General features: G+C 44.7%; 1 protein-coding gene across 7 annotated transcripts in view; it reads left to right on the forward strand.

Annotated features, from left to right (window-relative positions):
- Window positions 1-24,054, forward strand: part of LOC135215322 (alpha-2-macroglobulin-like) — a 494,644-nt gene that overhangs the window by 48,677 nt on the left and 421,913 nt on the right. For 6 of the 7 annotated variants that reach the window (XM_064250089.1, XM_064250270.1, XM_064249915.1 and 3 more), the window contains exon 2: window positions 23,503-23,663. In XM_064250089.1, the coding sequence (XP_064106159.1) occupies window positions 23,503-23,663 (161 nt within the window). The remainder of the gene's footprint in view (window positions 1-23,502; window positions 23,664-24,054) is intronic. The other variant, XM_064250000.1, reaches the window with a different exon arrangement.

The following is a 24,054-nucleotide window of genomic DNA, read 5'->3' on the forward strand; positions in this document are numbered from 1 at the left end:
TTAAAGCTGCTTTTAGACGCGAGGCTCCAACCAAAATTTTGGCGCCAGTTAGGACGCCTTTTGAGAGCGAAGCGTCTTCCAGGCGCGAGGCGTCATCCAGACGTCAGCAGCCACACAAACGGGAGGCCTCAGCCAGGACGCTTGACTGACTAGAAGCGTCATCCAAGCGGGAAGCGTCATCCATTTATGGAGAGAAGCCTGGGCTGTTGGCGCCTTCCAGGACTATTAAAGCGGGGAAGAGGAAGGAATATCATTCCATTAGCCCCTCTCCTATTAGGAGTTTGTCTCCTCCAGAGGAAAGACGTACTGAATTAGCAGCGGAGACTCATCTAGACCCCGAGTTAGAAGTAAACTCGGAGGAGGAGATATCAAGGAAGAGAAGGACTGTCGAACTATAATGTTTTGACAGCCTTGCTTCTAGAGGAGTATGGAGACGACTTGACTCCTGCCTCTCCTCCTCCTCCGCGCTCTCTTTTCTCGAGTGCAAAGACAAAGAAATCTTCGTTTTTTCTTAGAATGAAGCCCGCCATTTCGATGAAGAGGGCTCTTCAGTCTTTAGACTCTTGGATGAAGTTGAAGAAGGAGTTAGTTAGAACGGTCTTCTGCATGCCTCCAGCGAGACTAGCTGGTAAAAGAGGCATTTGATATCAGACGGGAGAGAATTTGGGTATTTCTCTTCCGTCTACGTCAGAAGCGGACTTTTCGACCTTAGTTGACGCTTCACGTAGACAAGGTTTGAACTCTGCCCGTATAACTTGGGGCATTTCAGAACTGGACCATCTCCTCAAGGGACTCTTTCATGTATTGGAAGTTTTCAACTTCTTAGATTGGTCCCTTGGGGTGATGTCCAAGAAAGCCCATGATTCTGAAGGACTCGAACCAGAAGTCCTTCTGTGTATTTTGTCTTATATAGACAAAGCGGTTCAGGATGGCTCGGTTGAGATCTCCTCTTTGTTTGGAGCAGGTCTTCTTAAAAAGAGGACATATATAGTGTCTTTTTAACCAAAGCGGTCTCCCACGCTCAGAGGGCAGCGCTTCTGTACTCGCCTTTGTCTGACTTTTTGTTCCCTTCTCAGTAGTGAAGGACATTTCTCGTTCATTAACTGAGAAGGCGACTCAAGACCTTCTGACACAGTCAGTAAGGAAGAAGAACCTGCAGACAGCCCCAAGAACACTGTCACCATTTGGTCCTGATGGGAGGAAAAGACCGAGCCTACATCCTGACACAGATGCGCTAGATGCGAACATATAGGACAGATAAGAGTGTCCGATGTGGACATTGCCAGACATCCTCGAGACTCTACCAAGCTCGAAGCTCCGGCAAGTGGGGAGGAGCCACCCAGGCGCGAGGTACCAGCCAGCGGCGAAGCTCCAGGCAGGCGCAAGGCGCCACTCCAACCGGGCGCGAGACGCCAGCCAGGCGCGAAGCTCCAGGCAGGCGCAAGGCGCCAGGCAGGCACAAAGCGCCAACCTGGCGCGAGACGCCAGCCAGGCGCGAGGCGCCAGGCAGGCACAAAGCGCCAACCTGGCGCGAGACGCCAGCCAGAGCGCCGAGTGCCAGGCCAGCCGCAAAAAGCTCCAGTAGCCGCAAGGCGCGCCAAACCATGAGCTAGACGCCTAGGCCAGGGGCAAAGCCAGGCCCAGGCCAGGCGCGAAGCTCCAGGCAGGCGCGAGGCGCCAGGCAGGCCACAAAGAGCCAGCCGGGCGCAAGGCAGGCTCTAGGCGCGAATCTCCAGCTAAGACGCGAAGCGTCATCCAGATGCGAGGCGCCAGTCAAGCGAAAGGTACCAGACAAGCGCTAGGCGCCAACCAAGAGCGAAGCACCAGCCAGGCGCAAGGTTCCTGCCAGGCTTCAGGCTTCAGTCGGGTGAGATCCATTTCAAGAAAGCCCTGGTCTTCTTTGAAACATGGAGATCTCCTAAGCACTTCATTAGTGACTTGATTCCTTCAAACGCTGAGAATTAAAAGCGCAGGAAGTGCGCGCTTTTGCAAATTCTTGTTCTTTACATAACAATATGTCATATAAGACATATTAGCTGTGTTGTACGTAGAGGCAACTCTGTGTTGACTTCTCATTACACAAAGGATGTCAAGTTAACCTACGAGAGATCCTTCTCTTTTGGTTTATACGTTTCTGCGGATACGTTACTGGGATAAGGAGCCGACACTGATCCTTAACTTTGAGTTAAAGTTTTTTAACTTAGTGAAATTATTGGGGTTTTTGAAAGGAGTGTGGGGATAACTCTTTCCAATTTGAGCGCGAACCCTCGTGTTAGGATCAGGTGATCGGGATCGGTGTTGCGCTCCTTCATAAGGTGTATTGTCATATAAGTGGATCAGCACCCATTGACAAAGTCCTTTCAGGCTCTGCCGAGTAAGTGGATAAGACCCCTTCGGCAGACCCACAAGAACTCTTGGCCATAGATCACATATCTCGCTAAAGTTTCTTGAGGTGATGCAGACTACTGGGCAAACACCCACGAAGTCTACCACTATCAGGTAGGACACCAAGGTTTTATTTATACCTACAACATATGTTGTTTACCTGTCTATTCCATATAGTAGCTGTCTCTTACCCTCCACCGAAGGGTGCCAATCAGCTATGTATATATCTGACAGGTAAGTTGATTGTATGAAAATGATATTGTTATGATACAATAAAGTTTCATACATACTTACCTGGCAGATATATACGATTAGGGCCCACCCAGCCTCCCCGCAAGGAGACAGGTGGAAGAGAAAAAATATGATAGAAAACAGGAATGGTTCCTAATCCTGCCACCCAGGGCAGGACGGTAGATCACCTGACCTACCGCTGCAGCGTGTGCCGCGAAATTTGAATTTCTGTCGGGGACGACGGAGTCTTAGCTATGTATATATCTGCCAGGTAAGTATGTATGAAACTTTATTGTATCATAACAATATCATTTTTAATTCTATTTGCAGGTATTATGAACGTACCCACCTCATCCAAAGCGAACACACCTAAATATTTAATAATACTCCCTAGCGAACCTTGTAAAGCAGTCTCAATTTCTTTCGTATCCATCACTCCTAACATCACACTGTTCGACTCTATCCAAATCAACTGTTGAAATACCCATGGTGTCTCCGAACAATAAAATCATGCAAGGATGAGGTGTGACTGTTCCCAGCTTTATATATATTCTCAAACCAGCTGGAATTTCAACCGGCATTGAATCTTCAACCTCTTCTGTGATGAAGCTAAAACAATAGACAGCCCTTCCGTTTTTAAAACTGTTGTAAGTGATGAGGTTATCATGACCACCACCTATTAACTTCTGTGTCTCGTAAAACAATTGCGTGACAATATTAGGAAAACGACAGTTGATATTATACATTCTATTCCCATTAACAGTAATGTGCACGCTATTCAAGTCGTGTGCACCAAAGTACAAACTATTGGCCGCGTAATTCCCTGAAAATGTTTGCATACCAATCATAGCTAACGTAAAATTTTCATCCCTGAAAATCATAGCTAACATAATCTTTTCAGGTATACAGGTGTTGAAATGATCTATTAAAATGGAATCCTCATTCTGCCCAATAATGCACATATTGGGTTAACCGCTAGAGCTGTGTTTAAAGCAGATGGAGTTAAAATGGGGGGAAACCTGATCAATCCACAACTTCGCTTTTTCTATATTCAGATTGTTTAAGTGAGCGTCGGTGTCGGCACCCATCACCCAGTTGTTATTAGCCATTTCAAGCCTTATCATCAAATCCACAGAATCCAACAAATACATGTCGATACTCGCTAGATCTATAAGGAGTGGAAAGTATGGGTGAACTCTCATCTTAACGGAGTTCATCACCCGAGTTTCCCACCTATCCGTCTGTCTGAAAGAAGTGGCTGTATAGGTTTTTGTAACACTGTGTGTTGCGTGAAATTCATCGTGGAAAAACCCGTTCATACCTAAAGTCGGTAGTGTTGGTTTTCACACTCTTGAGCCTTTTTATGTATGATTGATAGTTAAAAATAGGACACGATTCAACCTGTGGATCGACCGGCAGCTGTGCATTGCCCCTAACCACTGTGACGTATAATTCCTAAGCTATACTCAACAAATCCAAGAAGGAACCTGTGACACCGTTAATACGAAACTCGATATAGTTAAGAGTAAGGATTTTATTTATAGAATTGTTGCTAGGAGTGAAATCCAACTTTTCCTTTGAATTAATTGAACTTTCGATAATCCTATGTTTGTTCACATTTGGGAACAATTCTGAGATGCCCACGATATATGGAGAGACGGGAACCTTGTGTCCCGTCCCTGGCACATTAGGAATCACACCCGTCATTTCACAAAATTGCAAGAGAGAGAGGATGCGTGCATGTGCGCCCACTGACAAAAGGTGAATGAATTAAAGATCATACACATCCTTGTTATATTTACTTCTCGATTTAACCCGTCCATTCTTCTTTCTCCTCTTCTTCCTCATCTTCATAGCCTACCAAGCAAGTGTACGTTTCACTTCACCCAACCTTTTGGTGTCAACCCTCCCACTACCGCTTAGAATGCGCCTATCCGTACTTTTGAGAGCTGTCACTCCGCGCCTTTTTAAAGATTCCCTCAGGGGCAGCTGATTGTTCACTACATCCGAAAGCACCGATCTACCAAACTCTTCAACTAAAGGTTTAGCAGCATTGAACAGGAAAGGGAGTACCCTGCATGCAATGCCGGCTATGGCTGAAAATACACCTCCATCTCTTCTATGACTTGGATAGAAAACTGAAATGTCTTCTAGACCCACTCCCTTTCTTAAGGGTTCGGACAAGAACAACGTTTTAAATTCAACCTCCGTGGTTCGGGTGAAGATGACCCTGATGCCTGTTAAAAAAAAACCTTTAATCTCTCCCTTGAATATTAAGCAGAGCGGCCATTTGAGCATTCTTAATTACATGAGCTCGCGAAAGTGAATAACGTAAAGGTGGAAAAGAGTGCGGGTTTTATACATACCTCCCTATCTGGGTCTTATATGAAGCACACAGATGACGCTCAAGTCATTATTGAAATTAATGTGCCATCCGTTCTGGTCGGTAATGATTGAAATCTGTTCTAGAATGTTTGTGTTCACCACTTTGTATATCGTATTGTTTATCCCCTTTACCGCTCTCTAATGTAAAACAATCCAATATATTTACTAGTTTCACTCCAAAAACAGTCATTTGAACAATATCAGTGTACACATGCATATAAATATACACCGCAATTATCGGGTAAGGAATCAACCGAGAGATGTGCATTCACTGCATCAGGGCCGTAAACTTCGTACGCGGTATTATTTTTAAAACCCAGCAATCTGGCCACTTTATTACTGAATTTGACAGACACACTTTTAATGTCCCCCACCTCAATCTTCCCCCTCTTAACGTGAAGATAATAATTCTCCTGCTGTCTTCATCCCAACCAAATACATCGTTACTGTTGAAAATGTTTTCGTATTCGATGTCAAAATATACTTTTAAATGTTCAAAAATAAACTTGTTAAGCACCCTCACCAGCATTATCATGTCCCCTGCTAACACAGCCATCGTCAGTCTATAGATATAGGCATGCTTATCATTTTTACCATATTTAGTAACAAACTAGAGGGAGAATTCTTCATCTCTTGATAATACAGCATAATAAACTCCCAGAAACACGATCGAAGCTAGACCCACTTCATATTCGCTTCCATTCGGTAGGAATATAGGAGCAGGTAACCTATTCACAAACCCAGACGCTGAGTTATTCATGTACTTGTCCAAGCAGCCTAGACTGCTCACATATATATGTGTTCCCCCATTATACTGGCGAAGTACTGCACATAATTTCGCTCATCTAGGTCTTATATGAAGGGTACATGACACCCGTTTACCTTTAATAAACTTAATGTCCTCCCCCTTCTGACTCATCACACCAATGGAAATGTAATCTACCACATTTCTGTTTAAAGGTTTATAAACTGCATTATGTGAACCTCTACCCCGTACACATTCCAACAATAAACAGTCTAAGGATATTTACCGTTTTATCACCCAGCGATGAGGGTTGAATAATGTTGGAATATAAGAAAACTTAATCGATACTGTGATCACCAAGATAGCAAGTTTTGGAGTGGTGATTTCTCAACACCCCCACACCATAAATCATGTATTGCACTCCTGTGTTAAACCCCAATAAACGCGCAGCCCTAACACTAAACTTTACAACAACTGAAACAACTCCTCCTACTTCCGCAACCTCGGCATTCGCGTATTCTATTGTGAGGCTTATCCTCTTCAAATCATCATTCCATGAAAATAACCCTTCCCTGTGCATAACGCCCCGAATGTATGCACCGTAAAAAGTTTCCAGTTGTTCTGTAATGTTGGTATTGAGTGCTCTAGTCAATCTATTCATATCCCCCACTAATAAGCCAACAGCAGGAACATGTGAAAGCTTATGAGCGAGTTGTCGAACTCTGATTCAAGGTGACTAAACTGAAGTGTGGAATCTTCATCTTCTGGTGTGACAGCATAGTATTTGTTTGAGAGTGTAACCCCTATGACACCTAATGCATATTCTACCTCTTTTGATAGAGTTATGGGAGTGGCCAAGCAGTTTATAAATTTACAGGGCTGGTTTTCAGGAAATAAATCTAGGCACACCCCGCTATTCACATATAAGTAATCACTACACATGCTGAACACACAATGCTGATAATACACATTATTGAGGTCCTATATACCATACAGCTTAGAAGGGATGAATAAAAAGTATAGAAAATTAATAGTATTTATTATACAAAATATTGGAACATACATGCATACATACACATGTACATATACAGGTTGGCAATTTTTTTACATATGTGGGTCACACAGCTGTGCTCTGTTCAACCCAGAGGCTTAATTTCTCCGTGTCCATTGCTTCCAAACGCCTCAGTTTGGAAAATGAATCCTTCAACCGCACATCTCCCTCACACTTCTCTTCCATGAAGGATAAAACTGACTCCTTGACAACTATACATGTGACCTTTCCGTGGCGTTTCATCTCCTCGCCAAAGGAGATAATCACAGGTAGGCATTGGTTTAACCAGACACAGTTCATGCGACCACTTTGTCCTATCCCTGCGGGGAATAGAACATATTTCACATCTTCACACGATACTTTTTAATTGAATTTTTAAACTTTAACGCTGAATAGAAGTTATTGTACTTCATTTCTCTCGTATCATTCTGCAACCTTTCCACATGGTCTTCATCCTTAGAATATATTGTACTCGATTTGGTGAATTCATTTCTTCCACTGATACACCAATTCCATATTGGGTTAAAAACGTGAAAATGACGAGATGGTCGGGTTCTTCAGCATCAAATGTATTCTCTCCCTCGAATACTGTGTACTGTCAGAATGGCAGCGCCTTCTCTCCAATGGTGACGGAATGAAGCGTAACTAGTCCCAGCTCTTCTTGTCATGGTGACCAGTGATGTCAGCGTAGGGATAAACCCTCACCATGTCTTTAACTAATCCATAATTTTGACCTGTTTCACAGTTAGTGGCTACAACCAGGCAACACTCCTTCTTGAACTTGGTCTCAGATAAACTCCCAAAAACCAGCTTGCAGGATGAAGAACCCATCACGAACAGTGAATGGAAGTGTGCACATCAACACTCGGCGAGCCTAAATGCGCTAATGCACTCTTAAGACCACCACTAACGTTCAGTTATGCCTGCACAGTTCTATCTGCGCAGTCCAACTGTGAAGCCCTGTGTCTGATTTTAAAAGTACCATTCGATTTTATTGTAGAGACCAGTGGCAGGCCCACTGGTCTACTTTAGATAATAATCTTAAATTGAAATCGATTAGGCCTTCTGTTCATCCTTGGCCTCATAGCCGGATGGATAGAAGGTCTGAAATAGTTTTAGCTAGATTACGCATTGGCCACACTAAATATACTCACGGGTATCTAATGATGAGTGGAGCGGATAGGCAGGTTCCTCGCTGTTTCACTTGTCATGTGGATTTGACTGTGGTGCATATTTTGGTGGAGTGCCCTCATTTTGAAAACAAACGTAGAGCTTGTTTGCTGGCAAATAAGTCTCTTGGCGATATTTTAGGTGAAGGTGCTCAGGCAGAGCAAATTATGACATTTTTAAAAAATATTGGTCTTTTTTATGAATTTTAATTTTTCTCTTGATTGTTTTAGGCTTCTTGTTTGGTTTTTATGAATGAATGATTTGTATGTTAATCGGTTTTGTGTATATTTGTTTGTACGACAGTGACTTTTATTCTTAAAGATATATATGCGCTGAATGGCCCCTCGGCTCCGGCGCTTGGCTATGTGCCAAAAATTTTATAATCTAATCTAATCTAATCCAACTGTGAAGGCAAATCTTCGCCACTAACGATACAGGCCGTTTCCTCAGTCCTTTGTAGCAGCCATGGCGTCAACACTTCTTTTATTTTGTTTGGTCAGAAAGTGGAATATTATTTTGTTCTCATTTTAAAAAACGAATTACAGACATGGTGGATAATTATGAATAGATGCATATACTAGGCCTATTCTTGTTTTACATTATTTTGTCATAATAGATATTTATTCTCATTGAAAAACTGTCTTGAATATATGGTTTATAACCACGAATAAACATACATAGGCTTAATCTGTTACGATAGCCTTTGGATTTTACTTGCCAAAGCAAAGTCTCATTCATATAGATTTCAGTGAAATCTACAAGACATTCAAGAATGATGGTGTCACTTTCAGCCTTCGTTATACACTTATTTTTCCCGTGAAAAAATGGCAAAATTATAAATATATATTCTGACTTCCGTATCAATTATTAAAAACAAGTAAATTCGATATATGTATCCTTAATTTAGGTATTATCACTAGTCAGTTTAGTAAAACTCAGCTCAGTGTTCTTTATTAGTAGATGTTATCTGTCTGCGGACAGACAGCGAACTGAGCCAAAAAAGTTGCCTCCACCATATTAAAGTTGCAGTGTGCATGTGTAGCCATTTGGGTTGAGGTTCATTAATTGAGATGAGCTATTTACCCAGGCCGCCTGCGCAGGCCAGGAAAACTGCAGGTTGTCCACACTAACATTCAGTTATAACTGTACAGTCCAACTGTGGAGTTATTACTGCGCAGGCATAACTGAACGTTAGTGGCGTCTTTAAACTTGCACGATTGGATAGGTTCATCTCTGATCATTTTGCGATAATCTGACACAGCTGCTCCCTTCGAAAGTTTATCACACCCGCGGGATTGAACGGGTCCACTTCTGATAATTTCGTGATTCATCAATACGGCAGCCAAACATCCCCCTTTTTCTTTGCTACCCTGTTCTTCATTGTTCTGCTACCTCCTCTCTTAGCTGAAATGTGCCTTGCTTCTATCTGCCTTTATATAGCGTTATTTTTCACCATTCATTCCCTAATGCTTCCATGTTCGAATAAACAATTATAACTGGGTGTGTTGCTATTATCTGTCCTCTTATTCGCTTTAAAATCTCTAGCCAAATCTAAAATATTACGTATATCCGTTAAATGGGTGGGACAGGTCTCCTTCTTCATTCCATTCAACCGCGCTTGAATTTTGCAGATGATTAACTAAGGCTGTTACATACGGTATCTGATGATCTTTGAACAATAGTATAAGAATAACACTAGTCAGGTCAGGATTTACTCTTTTTATACATTCAACTTCCCTGCCAGATATATACTTAGCTATAGACTCCGTCGTCTCCGACAGAATTTCAAATTTCGCGGCACACGCTACAGGTAGGTCAGGTGATCTACCGCCCTGCCCTGGGTGGCAGGACTAGGAACCATCCCCGTTTTCTAATCAGAATTCTTTCTGTCGCCGGACCATCAACATTGTTGTTGGTTCCTCTCGATTGGTTTCTTTTTTCGCCGGCAATTGATCTTCGTTGACAGACTTTTGGTGACGTATCTGGATTGTTGGATTGGCATACGCTTTTGTGGACTGTTTTGTGGACTTGATTTTGGATTTTCTTTAAATATGTCTGACTCTGGTATGGTTGTGAGACGTTGTGTGAATGTAGGCTGTAAGGTGAGGTTGCCGAAAGCTTCGGTAGACCCTCACACGGTATGCAAGAGGTGCAGGGAGTATGAATGTTCTTTTACTAATACTTGTAAAGAATGTGAGAATTTGAGTGAGAACGAATGGAAGAATCTAACTAATTATTTGAAAAAGTTAGAAAGAGAGAGAGCGAGGAAGGCTTCTCATAGAGTTTTAAGTAGTTCTAGTTCTGAACTAATTCCAAGCTTGGGATCTTCCCCAAGGGTAAGTATTGCTACTTCTCCTTCCATTGCAGCCCCTTCTCCTATTGCAGAACCTGTAGATCCAGCGAAAGAACTTGCAGATCTAAAAGCAGCCTTCAAAATAATGGAAAACAAAATGGCTGCCATACAAGGTAAGGCTAGTGATTTGTCATTAGACAGTGATATAAGTGTCCCCAGTGTAGTGGAGGGGGCATCTGGTCGGCTCAGCAACGCTCCTAGGTCTAGACCTCTTCCAAGCTCACATGCCCAGAGGAGAAGGAATGTCGAAAGCCGAAAGGAGGTTGTGGAGAATCCCCACCGATCAGGTGTCCCTTCGGCGGTTTCTGTGACACCCCAGACTGCCAAGGACAGCTATTGTAAAAGCGTCCTACGTGAGTGTTTCTCGTCGTCGGGATCTTCATCACCGAGACGTGATTGGAGAGATTCCGATCGATCTCGGCCTCTCAAGAGGAGTTGGAGGGCGCCGACTATTGACTCGAGCCCTGAAAACTTCCTTGAGGAGTCTCCATCGGGAGTTAAGAAGGCGAGAAGAGCCATTCTTCCAACCAGAGTGAGAAGGAGGCAGGAGGTGGAGGCTATGGACTCCTCCCCTCCTCCTCCTTACCCTCCTCCCGAAGAGGATAAAGAGGAGGCTACAAAGAGGTTCATGATGGCGATGCAGGAGCAGATTTCGTCATTTGTAGGAGTCCTGTCAAAGGAGCCTCCTAGAAGGAAAGACACTTCCCTTCCTATTAAAAGATCCTCCAGACGTATGGAGGTATCTACCTCCAGGATCGATACTCCTACCCGAGGTGAGGTTTCCTGTACGAACCTGGATGAAACAATCAGACGTCTGGCACCGGCCAGGAGTGAGGAGTCACCCAGGAGGCAGGAGCCAAGAGCCAGGAGTGAGGAGTCAACCAGAGGCAGGAGCCAAGAGCCAAGAGTGTGGAGGCATCTAGGCAAAGAGGCAAGAGCCAGGCCGGAGGCTAGAGCCAGGAGGCAAAGAGCCAAGAGGCAAGAGCCAGGAGGCAAGAGCCAGGAGGCAAGAGCCAGGAGGCAAGAGCAGGAGGCAAGAGCCAGGACGGCAAGAGCAGAGTCAAGATGGCAGGAGTCAAGAGGCAGGAGCCAGGCCAGCCAGGAGCCAGTAGGCCAGGGGCCAGGAGTCCGGAGTCCGGAGTCCGGAGTCGGAGTCAGGAGGCAGGAGTCGGAGTCAGAGTCAGGAGTCAGGAGTCCGGAGTCAGGAGTCAGGAGGCAGGAGTCAGGAGCCAGGAGGCAGGAGTCAGGAGGCAAGAGTCAAGAGCCAGGAGTCAAGAGTCGGGGACTCGGTCCTGGAGGTTATGACTCTTCGCCAAATGGGAGCTCCTCTCCTTCAGAACATAGGAGTCTTGGAAGGACTCTTCCTCAAAACGGGAACGTTCTCCTTCGTCGGATCGAGGGTTAGACGAGTTTGTCTGACGACGATCCTCCTGCTAATGAGGGACTTTCTAGTTACAAAGTCTTGGCCTCTTTTACTACTACAAGAGTTTGGAGATTCTCTTAGTCCTGCAGCTCCTCCTTCTCCTCGTTCGCTCTTTTCGAGCTCAGCTACGGCTAAATCGTCGGCCTTCTTGAAAATGAAGCCTGCGATATCAATGAAGAAGGCACTCCATTCTTTAGATTCTTGGATGGACAAGAAGAAGGAGTTAGGAAAGACGGTATTCTGCATGCCTCCTTCCAGATTGCACGGGAAGAGAGGTATTTGGTATGGGACAGGAGAGACTATGGGTCTTTCTTTACCCGCCTCTGCAGATGCCGACTTTGCCAGTTTAGTGGAGGCCTCTAGACGTCACTCCTTAGGATCGGTCAGAGCGACGTGGAGCACTTCAGAGTTGAACCACTTTCTAAAGGGACTTTTTGTCACTTTAGAGGTGTTCAATTTTCTGGATTGGTCGCTCGGAGTTCTGGCCAACAAATCTAAGGATACGGAGTTTCTGAAGAACCCAGAAATTCTCCATAGCGTGCTGTCCTGCATGGACAAGGCAGTACAGGACGGTTCTGGTGAAGTGGCTTCACTTTTCGGTGCTGGTCTCCTGAAAAAGAGATCAGTGTATGGTTCCCTTTTATCGAAAGTGGTGGGGTTTCTCCGAGCCAGAGGAATGCCTTACTGTTCGCCCCGCTATCAGATCATCTGTTTTCCTTCTCAGTTAGTCAAGGATATATCTCGCTCACTAACTGAGAAGGCGACACAAGACTACTTACTCAAACGTCCAAGAAAGGACGACCGGTAGTGGCGACGGTTAAGAAGGAACCTCGTCCTACTCAGCAGCCCTTTCGTGGAGGTGCAACGGCTCGTCCACCTGCCAGAAAGAAGAGCTCTGAAAAGAGAGGAAGGTCTTCATTTAGACCATTCAAGAGATCTAAGTGACTTGTTGCTCCTCCAAGCACCAGTGGGCGCCAGACTCCTGAACTTTGCAGGAGTATGGGAACAAAGGGGAGCCGACCCTTGGTCAGTGTCGGTCCTGAAGAAGGGATATGTAATCCCCTTCGACGACAAACCGCCCCTAACATCTACGCCTCGGGAACTGTCAGCGAGGTACAGAGACCCGTTAATGCGAAAGACTCTCCTTCAGATGGTGGAGCAAATGTGGGAAAAAGAGGCCATCGAACTGGTACAAGATCCACACTCCCCGATTTTACAATCGCCTTTTTCTAGTACCAAAGGCATCGGGGGGGTGGAGGCCAGTTCTGGACGTAAGCGCTCTGAATCGCTTCGTACAGAAAAAGAAGTTTGTTCATGAAACTTACCTGTCAGATATATATTAGCTGATTTTCTGAAGTCCGACAGAATTTTAAAAACTTCCGACACACGCAGTGGTCGGCCAGGTGGTTAGTACCCATTATCCGCTGGGAGGCGGGTATCAGGAACCATTCCCATTTTCTATTCATAATTTTTCTGTCGCTGGTGCTGAAAACACCTGTTTTCAGTACCTCCGTCTTAGGATTTTGGAAACTTCATTGCCCTAAGTATCCTAATTGTCTTTTGATTTATTTACTTGGATGTGGCTAGGCATACGCTATCTTAAATTGATTTGAATTTGATTCATTTTTGCATAAAATATCTGAATCTAGTTAGGCTAGTTTCAGACGGGGTTGTCTGCAAAGATAGGGTGTGGCTACCGAAAGCTTCGGTAGATCCGCACTTGGTATGTACGAGAGATTTGTCATGTAAGGAGTGTGAGACTTTGTCTATTCCGTAAGGAAGACGTATGATTCGTATTGTACGCAATTAATCAGTAAACATGTCTAATTCCGTAAGGAAGACGTATGATTCGTATGTACGCAATTAATCAGTAACAAAAGTCAGGGTAGTGAACCTGCTAACCTTCCTGTAGACTTTATTTTGCCTAACCCTGTAGTATGGCCTACGGGCTATGAATATGTCTACGAGAGGTGCTCGCTCTCCTTCATTGCTGGGAAGTGCTACTTCTGTAATTGTTACTCCTAACCCTGCAGTGTTGCCTTCGGGCCCTAAGCAGTGTCTGTAGAGGAATTGCCCTTTCTCTGATACTCTTTCGATTCGTATCTTAGAATCGAAAGTGCTTGCTTTAGAGAGTAAAAGTGAAGTGCAGAAGTGCAGTGATACCCCTTGTGTAGTGGAGGGTGCGTCAGATCGGCCTCGTTTCGCCTCTAGGCCGGGACCTCTGCTTGACTCCCAGGACCCGGGGAGGGAGCATGTCGAAAGCCTAAGGAGGGTTACAAGGAACCCCCACCGATCTGGCGTGCCTTCGGCAGTTTCTGATGAAAATCCCCAGACTGCCAAAGTGCGTGCGCGTGCACGAATCCTGAAAGATTGCTTCTCGTCCTCCGAAGCGTCCTCCCCATGCTCTAAATAGAAGCTTTATAGAAGAGGACGCTTCACGTCCTCTCTCTCTCTCTCGTTATGCGTTTCAGTGAGAAGTAAGAAGGCGAACGTCGCCTGAACTCGTGTCCGTCTTTCCACCGAGAAATACGTAAGAGAAGTCATAGTAGCAGGAAGCTTTTGAGAGCGGACGCCCGGGACGCTCGGATGGACTCCAGGCGCGCGCGGGTGCACGCCAAGTGCGCGCCAGTGGACGCCAAGTGCGCGCCAGTGGACGCCAAGTGCGCGCCAGTGGACGCCGAGCGCGCTCCAGTGGACGCCGAGCGCGCTCCAGTGGACGCGAGCGTGCACCAGCGCACGCCAGGGTGTCGCCTGGCTGAACGTTTCTGTTGAACTCTTCAAGCTCTTGTTTCAGATATGGGCCTAAAGAATGTTTATCTCTTACTCCGGTGATACCTTCTACCTCACCTGCAAAGAATGTGAAGTAGGCAGTGCTTCGGATGGAAGTTTAAAGTGAACAGACAACTTCTTCTTCGAAACCCAGCAAGACATCGGGTTTCGTGAATTCAAGAGGTCTCTGTCAATTAATATTGCTTTTCGCATAGGTGGATGGAGTTAAGGAAAGCTCAAGGGAAGATCTCGTTTGCTCTACCGCAACCTTTGCCATTCTGCCAATAAATTTAAGTTGCCACTACCGCAGTCAAGACTTTGCGATAAGGCAGTTACGGGTTATGTAAGGCTCGATGTCCTGCACGTCAGGACTCTCGGCAACGTTCAGTGGGATTCTTGCAAAGGCACTCATCAAAAGGACGCTCTTCAGGAAAGCGCAAGACAGGACTTCCTTTGCCATACTGCCAATAAATTTTAAGCTTTAGCAGGCATTAGTTGTGATACGGGAGAGGAAGCTGGTTGGAGAGTTTCTTCCTCTTCCCAGGATAATTTTGCAAGCTTTTTAGCCCATCTGAAAGGGTTTTTCAGATGATAGATTTTTGCTTAGTTTCTAGTCGGACTACGCTGCCGAATTGAACATCGTCGTTCTACCTGCCGTAAGCCCAGTCTCTTAACAGGATTCTTGCCCCTTCCTCGTTTGAGACGGGAATCGAAAAAAAATTAAATGCTTGACTCCCTGGATTACGTTTTGTCAATTCAGTGACTTTCCCCCATTGACAATATAACTTTCGTTTTGTGCAGTAAGTGGGTCATCCCCTCATTGACAAGAAAATATCTCTTTGTCCCGTAAATGGGTTAGTTCTCATTGACAAACATCTCATTAACTTGATATTGCGTAAGCGAATAAGCTCTTATTGACAAGATTCGGAAGAGCTCTCATTCGTCATTCGCAGACTCGTACAAGAAATAGACTTGTAGACTACGTCAATGAACGCTTATGTCCAGTAACATAAGAAGCTTGAGCTGACTGCTTCGATTCTCTTAAGTTTTGTTCATGAAACTTGCCTGTCAGATATGTATGTAGCTGTATTTCCGAATTCAGCTATATATATGTCTGCCAGGTAAGTATGAACAAACTTTATTGTGATATAATTTCATATTTTGCCTTGCGTTATTTTACTTCTGGTTGGTTCAAGTCATATACGCTTGCTGTAGTTACCTCTTCGGATGGCAACCGAGAGGTCTATTGTCTATTTTAAGGGACATTAATCGTTACTCCCTGCAGCCTTCCAGGAGTTCCGATTTATCTTTTACCGTTGTATGGTAGTGTTCTGACGACACAAACGCATCTATATATTTAGCGTTTTCTGTTTCGCTTAAATATACCAGCTTGAGAGTCTTTCTGCTCAAAAATAACGGACCTATTTCTTCGTAGAATAGGGTAGCTGGCAACCCAGACATAAAGTTAAGAGACGACGTTCGTAAGCTGCTGGCTGCTGCTGTCACGCTGTGTCTGTCCTCCAGTCCAACCGAGCCAGTAACAGATCGGGCGCTGTCATGCGCGGTATGTTCGTCTCTCTCTCCTGCGGGATTGACTGACTAACCGTATCTCTGTGCTGGCGGTTACGTCTCTCCTGCGGGATTGACTGACTAACTGTATCTCTGCCCTACAATCACGGACTTTAGCCTAAGATTGAGGGGATTTCTTACGTGAATGAATAAACCGTTTGCATTCGTTTTTTGCCTTACTATGTTCAACAGAGTTATCTCTTAATCCTTTCGGTGCTCGTTACCGCACGGGGTATAGAACTACGAGTCTACCGCAACATTGCACTTTTATATGCTCTCCTGCTTAGGCAAAGCGCAGCCTTATTAGGGAAGTAAGCATACTCGGAGGGAATGGATGAGCTTGCTGGGGACCATTTCCTTCCTGAAGAAGTTTGTTTCCCCGAATAGACTGCAATTCAGACCACAGTTTTCTCCTACCGGGAAACTGAAATATTATTCAAGATCTAGGAATGATTCTGAACATCTCTCAGTGCGTTTATCACCTGAGGTGATAGAAAGAAGGTGCCGGACATCTGGATAGGGTTTCAGATGTCTTGGATCTTAATCTGAAAGAAGTAAAAGCGATTCGGTAGTCCCTCCAGTCCTCGTAACGAGTTTTGGGAACCAGTGGTCCAGATCAACTCTGATATTCCACAGCTCTCTCATATCTTAAGAAGTATCTTCTCGGTCCCTGTTCGAGTTTACGAGAAAGCCTATTATAACAACAGGCGTAGAATGTAACGATCTCTAGAGGTTCGTTACAGGATTGCAAAAGTCCGTACGAATCGTCTAGATCGACGGCAGCAACTATTGACTTCCGAGTGGAATCTTTCTTTAGAAGTAAGTTGAGAGTTGTGGAGACTTTAGGGACGCCCTTTCATTCTTCTCTTCGATATGTTGAGGACGAAGAGGCTTCTTCTTTTCTGCTCCCTTATTCTCGATCCGGGATCGGTACCATTAAACGCCATCCTATGATATTGAACGGGGATGGATATTTAGTCTCTTTTCCCCTTTTTTCAATCTCTTAGGAAATGTAATAAGAGGATTTATGACGTCACAGGGAGCGACAATGACGCTGATCGCCCCATGTTGGCCTTCAGGATCCTGGATTCACAGAGGTCACATACTTCCTAGTTCACTTTCCAAGGACCTTTTCCGAGAGAGTCGGTCTACTCTAACTCGAAAGGTACCTATAACTACCTATATACATCTCCGCTCTGAGTCTGACTACGTTCAGGCTATCGAGATGTTGACAGGAATAAGATTACCGTCTTCCATTTCCGTCTGAAGAATGGGATAAGCTGGCAGTCACAACTATTAAAGAATACGCAAATATGTTGTTGACGGCCTTTGGGCTCAGAGATTTGCGTCTGTCAAACACAAAGCCCTTCACGATCTTTGAGTTCTGTGGAATCTCGAACCTCGCTCATCATCTACTTTTTGTCTCACCTGTTTTCTCGGAGTCAGACACTCGTGCGAGATCAGGCGACATATAGTAGCCCTGAGTTTCTTGTTGACGAAGTCGGTTGCGTTTATACACCCCCGATGATCGTGTAACATGAGACCAGGTTGGACTGTCAGGCATTCTTCCTTCGGGACTGAATCGCCTTTTTGCTCCTCGCTCCTTTCTCCTGGCACCAGAAGCTCGAGTCAGGAGTTGATTCGCTGACGACGTTGGGTTGCGTTGATACACCCCCAAGGTTTGCTTAGATTGAATCGCCCAGGCAGTCCAGACACTCATCCTTCAGCGAAGAATAGTGCCTTATGGTCTTCAGGGTACAGCCTTGCTGTCCTTGATTCGTCTGACTGGTCAACTGGTCGGTCACCTGACTTTAGTACAGACGGACTGACTGTGCATGTCCAGATCGAAGCTTTCAATATGGAACTTAGACGTAGTCTGAAGTTCTTGATGTCAAAGCATTCGAACCTCTCCTACCTGTTAACTTCTTGCATGTGATCAGGAAGGCCTTCTTCTAACCACCCTAGATACGACAAAGAGGGTTAGTGAGATTTTAAGCCATCGTCACAAGTTTTGGCTTTAGAGAACACAAGGCGGTGTGCTCTCTAACCCTTCCGTTGTGGCCTAAGAATGGTAACCCGTTTTGTCCTTGGGCCAGGAGCTTGGAAGCAAGGATGGCACAAGTTAGTGGGCAGGAGCCAGAGAGAGTCCTGTGCCCTGTCGGGTCTCTCAAGTTTTATCTACATAAAACTCAAGAAAGTCGAAGTCATTCGGGCAATCTGCAGTGTTCCGAAAAAGACCAGACTTGCCCATATCGAAGAACAGCCTGGCTTTAGTGTTAAGGAGTTCTTTCAAAAATGCTCCTTCATTGTGTTTGCACAAAGATTTGAAATCTTTTTATCTGAATGCTCACGAGGTGAGGGCGCGGCCTCGGAAGCATTTCAACAGAGCATGGCAACTCAGCAACATCCTGAGTACCATGTTTTAGCGAAGCAACTGTGTTCACTTCACACTCCCTGCGAGATGTGAAGATGGCATATGAGATCTGCTGCTCGCTAGGGCCATACGTGTCTGCAGACACAATCTTGGGGGCAAGAAGTACCACTCATCCTATCCTGTAGAAAATGGTTAGGAAGAGCTCTTAATTTAGTTGTTGAGTCGCCGACAACGGCGACTTCTTAACTCTTAAGCCTTAGTTAACACACCTTAACTTTGGCTAGGTTGGTCAGGTGGTGATATATATATATATATATATATATATTTATTTTACTTCTTAGCCCTCATGGTATGGTCAATATGGTCTAGTCACGTCGTGGTCTCGCCCCTGTTGACAGATCATCTGGAGTGCACCAGCTATATAGGTCTCTACCTCGCTGGCAACTCTAGTAGCACAAGCAGACTTACGTGGCAGTAACCACGAAGCCAGCTATGCTAACAGGTGGAACCAAGATGTAAATCATCTGCATGCATTTGTTCCCAAAATCCTTCTATTCTGTCCCTTCCCACCTCCAAAGGTGGGATTCAGCTATATATATATCTGACAGGTAAGTTTCATGAACAAAATGATATTGTTATGATACAATAAAGTTTGTTCATACTTACCTGGCAGATATATATAATCAAGTACCCACCCACCTCCCCTCAGGGGACAGTGGAAATAAAAATTATGAATAGAAAATGGGAATGGTTCCTGATACCCGCCTCCCAGCGGCGGGAATGGGTACTAACCACCTGGCCGACCACTGCGTGTGTCGGAAGTTTTTAAAATTCTGTCGGACTTCAGAAAATACAGCTATATATATATCTGCCAGGTAAGTATGAACAAACTTTATTGTATCATAACAATATCATTTTCGTATGGAAACGTCCGCCTCTGTCATGTCGGCGCTTCGCCCAGGAGATTGGATGGTCTCTCTGGACCTGCAAGACGCCTATTTCCACGTTCCCATTCACCATCAGTCAAAGAAATATCTTCGCTTTGTGATAGGAGACAAGATCTTTCAATTCAGGGCTCTGTGCTTCGGTCTGTCTACAGCCCCACAAGTATTCACCAACCTGATGGCGAATGTAGCAAGATGGCTTCACCTAGAGGGGATAAACATCTCCCTCTACTTGGACGACTGGCTGATCAGGGCCAAGTCGAAGAGTCAGTGCTTGGAGGACTTGGAAGTAACAAGAAACATGATAGATTCGCTAGGGTTGCTCGTCAACCTCGAGAAGTCACAACTGATCCCCAGCCAGAACTTGGTCTATCTGGGGATTCAGATGGATTCTCGGGGTTTTCGGGTATATCCTTCGCAAGAAAGAATCGCTCGAGGTTTGTCGAGAATCTCAAGCTTCTTAGAGAGAAAGGACAGCTCAGCGAGGGATTACCTGAGCCTATTAGGGACCCTGTCCTCATTGGAAAAGTTCTTCTCGCTAGGGAGACTTCACCTTCGCCCTCTTCAGTTTTTCCTCAAAGAGGTGTGGAACTGGAAGACGGGTCAACTCTCGGACATCTTCCAACTTCCACAAGAAGTAAAAGATCATCTGAGGTGGTGGATCCCTCAGCTTCAAAAGAACGAAGGCTTATCGCTTGCTCTGCAGAACCCAGACCAAGTGTTGTTTACCGACGCTTCGGAGTCGGGATGGGGAGCGACGCTGGGAGCAAGGGAGGTGTCAGGCACCTGGACAAAGGAACAGGTGTCCTGGCACATCAATTGCAAGGAACTTGTGGCCATACACCTAGCCTTAAAGTCCTTCGAAAAGATAGTCAGAGACGGGGTAATACAGATCAACTCAGACAACACCACGGCTCTGGCTTACATAAGAAAGCAAGGAGGCACGCACTCGTTCTCCCTCTATCAGTTGACAAAACACCTGTTAACCTGGACGGAAGAAAGAGGCATAACTCTCCTCACAAGGTTTGTTCAAGGGATCAAAAATGTGAGAGCGGACAGACTGAGCAGGAGAAACCAGGTCCTTCCCACAGAATGGACTCTTCACGAAGAAGTGTGTCGAAGTCTTTGGTCCCTGTGGGGGAGACCTCACATAGACCTGTTTGCGACGTTCCTCTCCAAAAGAATAGAGAACTTTTGCTCTCTAGTAGAGGATCCGAGAGCCTTCACAATAGACGCGTTTTCTCATGGATTGGTCGGGTGTGGACGCTTACGCCTTTCCCCCCCCCGTTCAAAATCCTGGGGGAAGTGCTCAGGAAGTTTGTAGCTTCGAAGAGCACGAAGTTGATACTCATAGCCCCATTTTGGCCAGCACAGGAATGGTTCACGGAGGTACTGGAGTGGATAGTGGACTTCCCCAGATCGCTTCCAAACAGACACGATCTACTCAGACAACCCCACTTCGAGAGGTTTCATCACAACCTCCCAGGTCTCGCTCTGACTGCCTTTCGACTATCGAAAGACTTGTCAGAGCGAGAGGCTTTTCTCGCGAGGCTGCGGGCTCTATCGCTAGAGCCCGCAGAGCTTCGACGAGAAGAGTATACCAGTCGAAGTGGGAAGTCTTTAGGAGGTGGTGTAAGGTTCAGAAGCTGTCCTCCTCCAGTACCTCTATAGTGAATATTGCCGATTTCCTCCTCTTTCTGAGAAAGGAGTCACACCTATCTGTCTCGACAATAAAAGGATACCGAAGCATGCTGTCTTCGGTTTTCAGGAATCGAGGCCTAGACATTGCTAAGACAAAGATCTACACGATCTAATTAGATCTTTTGAGACGTCGAAAGCAGCTACTCCTAGAACACCTAGTTGGAATCTAGACGTGGTCCTGAAATTCCTTTCATCGGACAAATTCGAACCTTTACATCTGACGTCCTTCCGCGACGTTACTAGGAAATGCTTGTTCCTAGTGGCTCTCGCTACAGCCAAGAGGACGAGCGAATTACACGCTCTGGATTCCACGGTGGGGTTCAAAGGAGATGCTGCCATCTGTTCTTTCCAGACAATGTTTCTGGCAAAGAATGAAAACCCATCAAAACCTTGGCCCAGAAGTTTTGAGGTAAAAGGCCTATCTAACCTGGTAGGCAGAGAGATAGAGAGATCTCTCTGTCCAGTGAGAGCTCTTAAATTCTATTTAGAGAGGAAGAGACAGATGGGAGCTTGTCAACAAGGTCTTTGGTGTGCAGTGAAGAACCCCAAACGACTCATGTCCAAGAACGCCTTGGCTTTCTTTGTGAGAAGCGTTATTACGGACGCTCACAAGAACTGCTCGGAGGAATCCTTCGGTCTTCTAAAAGTCAAGACGCATGAAGTAAGAGCAGTAGCAACGTCTTTGGCGTTCCAAAAGAATATGTCTCTGAAGAATATCATCGAGACTACATATTGGAGGTGCAATTCAGTGTTTGCATCTCATTATCTGAAGGACGTGAGAGTGACCTATGAGAAGTGCTTCTCGCTAGGTCCTTTTGTATCAGCAGATACAGTACTGGGTCTTGGAGCAAAGACTGATCCTTAATTTTGTGTTTTTTATCGTACATAAACCCTCTTGTCAGATATGTGCTTGGTTTTCTAGTAGCAAGCTCACGACTGTCGCACGGGAGCAGAGTGTCATTGCTGGTAGGCGATCAAGGGTATGTATGACTAGTAGGGGAGTACAAAAATTTTTTTTTTGTATATTTTGTAATGAAAGTGTAATTATGTTTCGAGTTTTTTGGTTGTTTGTGAGGAGTTCGGGGATAACTCCTTACAATCTTAGAAATAACATGGATGTTAGGATCAGGTGATCGGGATCGGTTTTGTGCTCCTTGAACAAGGTGTATTGTCATGTAAGTGGAATAGCACCCAATGACAAAGGCCTTTAGGCTCTGCCGAGTAAGTGGATAAGACCCCATTGGCAGACCCACAAGAACTCTTAGCCATAGATCATTATCTCGCTGAGGCTCTTGAGGCTAAGCAGACTACAAGGCAGTAGCCGCGAAGTCTTCAGCCTAATAAGGTAGGAACCAATGTTTATAAATACCTACAACATATGTTGTTTACCTGTCTATTTCAGTAGTTAGCTGTCTCTTACCCACCACCAATGGGTGCTAATCAGCTAAGTATATATCTGGCAGGGAAGTTGAATGTATAAAAATGATATTGTCATGTTACAATAAAGTTTTATACATACTTACCTGACAGATATATACGATTAATAGCCCACCCAGCCTCCCCGCAGGAGACAGGTGGAAGAGAAGAATTCTGATTAGAAAACGGGGATGGTTCCTAGTCCTGCCACCCAGGGCAGGGCGGTAGATCACCTGACCTACCTGTAGCGTGTGCCGCGAAATTTGAAATTCTGTCGGAGACGACGGAGTCTATAGCTAAGTATATATCTGTCAGGTAAGTATGTATAAAACTTTATTGTAACATGACAATATCATTTTGTGGGTAATTTCGCAGTTGAACACATTCAAAATTAGCGGCGCTCCCTTCTTCTTCTTTGCACGGTCATCCCCAACGGGATGTAAAGGAGGTGGAGGTGTAAATGTTTCAGCATTCATGGGAAAATTTGCACTTCTCTGCACGTTAAGAATACGCTATGGTATGATAAGAATTTTTTGTCAAATCTATCAGATAGGTTCCTGTTCTCAATCCGTTCCAAAGATAGATTCTAGGATCTACCATCATTAACCAGACTGGGAATAAGAATCTTTCAGGGCTACTAGAAACCCAACTACACTGGTGATTTAAGACTAAACAAGCATTACAATAGATCAGTTTCCTAGGGTCAGCAACCTAGGTGTCAGTTAATAAAGACAAAATCAGAATTATGTATTAACATCTTTTCCATTCTATTTGAAAGTTAATCAACACCTCTGATCTGCCACAGTCATTAGACCTCACCCACTTCTTGTGTTTATGACTGAGTTACGTACATTTTTTCAACATGTACCAATGGTCAAGATTGAAGTAATGTCCATGTGTGAGTTTTTGTACTCTTGTTATTTTCATTACAGTTAAGGCTAAATGGTAACCTGTTTTGAGCTACTGACATTTTATTTTTGTTACAGAAGTCATGTGATAACGACTCCTCGTAAATGGACTGTGGGTCAGGAGGTGCAGGTTTGCGTCTTCATCGAAGATGCTTCTGCTGCTTCAAACTTCATAAAGCTGGTTGTTAAAGATGGTGATGCAGAATTGATTCCAGAGAGAGAAATCCAGATTCCACAAGGTACTCTAAATTTTTAAGTTATATAAATTTACAAAACAAAGAACTCTATAAATACTTCTACATACTGAGTTGTCGAATGATTTTTATCTATATGGAAGAATCTGTTACCCCTATGCTCTTTAGAAGCATTTTTGATAAACTATGTATTATGCATTATATAAATATAAAATGGAATGCCTATAACTACCAATAAGAACCAAATATGTATTTGGCCTTACAGCAGTACAAGAATACTCAACATTTTTATGTGGTGTAAGGGAAAGTGTGTGATGGACGTTAAATAAATTGATGTGGAGACAACCACTGTCATAATTCTGTCACACCACATAGCACATGTTGAACCTGAACTCTAAATTGTAGGTTATGGCTAATTGTTATCTAGTTAGGTTGA

This window comes from Macrobrachium nipponense, chromosome 11, assembly GCF_015104395.2.
Source record: "Macrobrachium nipponense isolate FS-2020 chromosome 11, ASM1510439v2, whole genome shotgun sequence".
Classification (NCBI taxonomy): Eukaryota; Metazoa; Arthropoda; class Malacostraca; order Decapoda; family Palaemonidae; genus Macrobrachium; species Macrobrachium nipponense.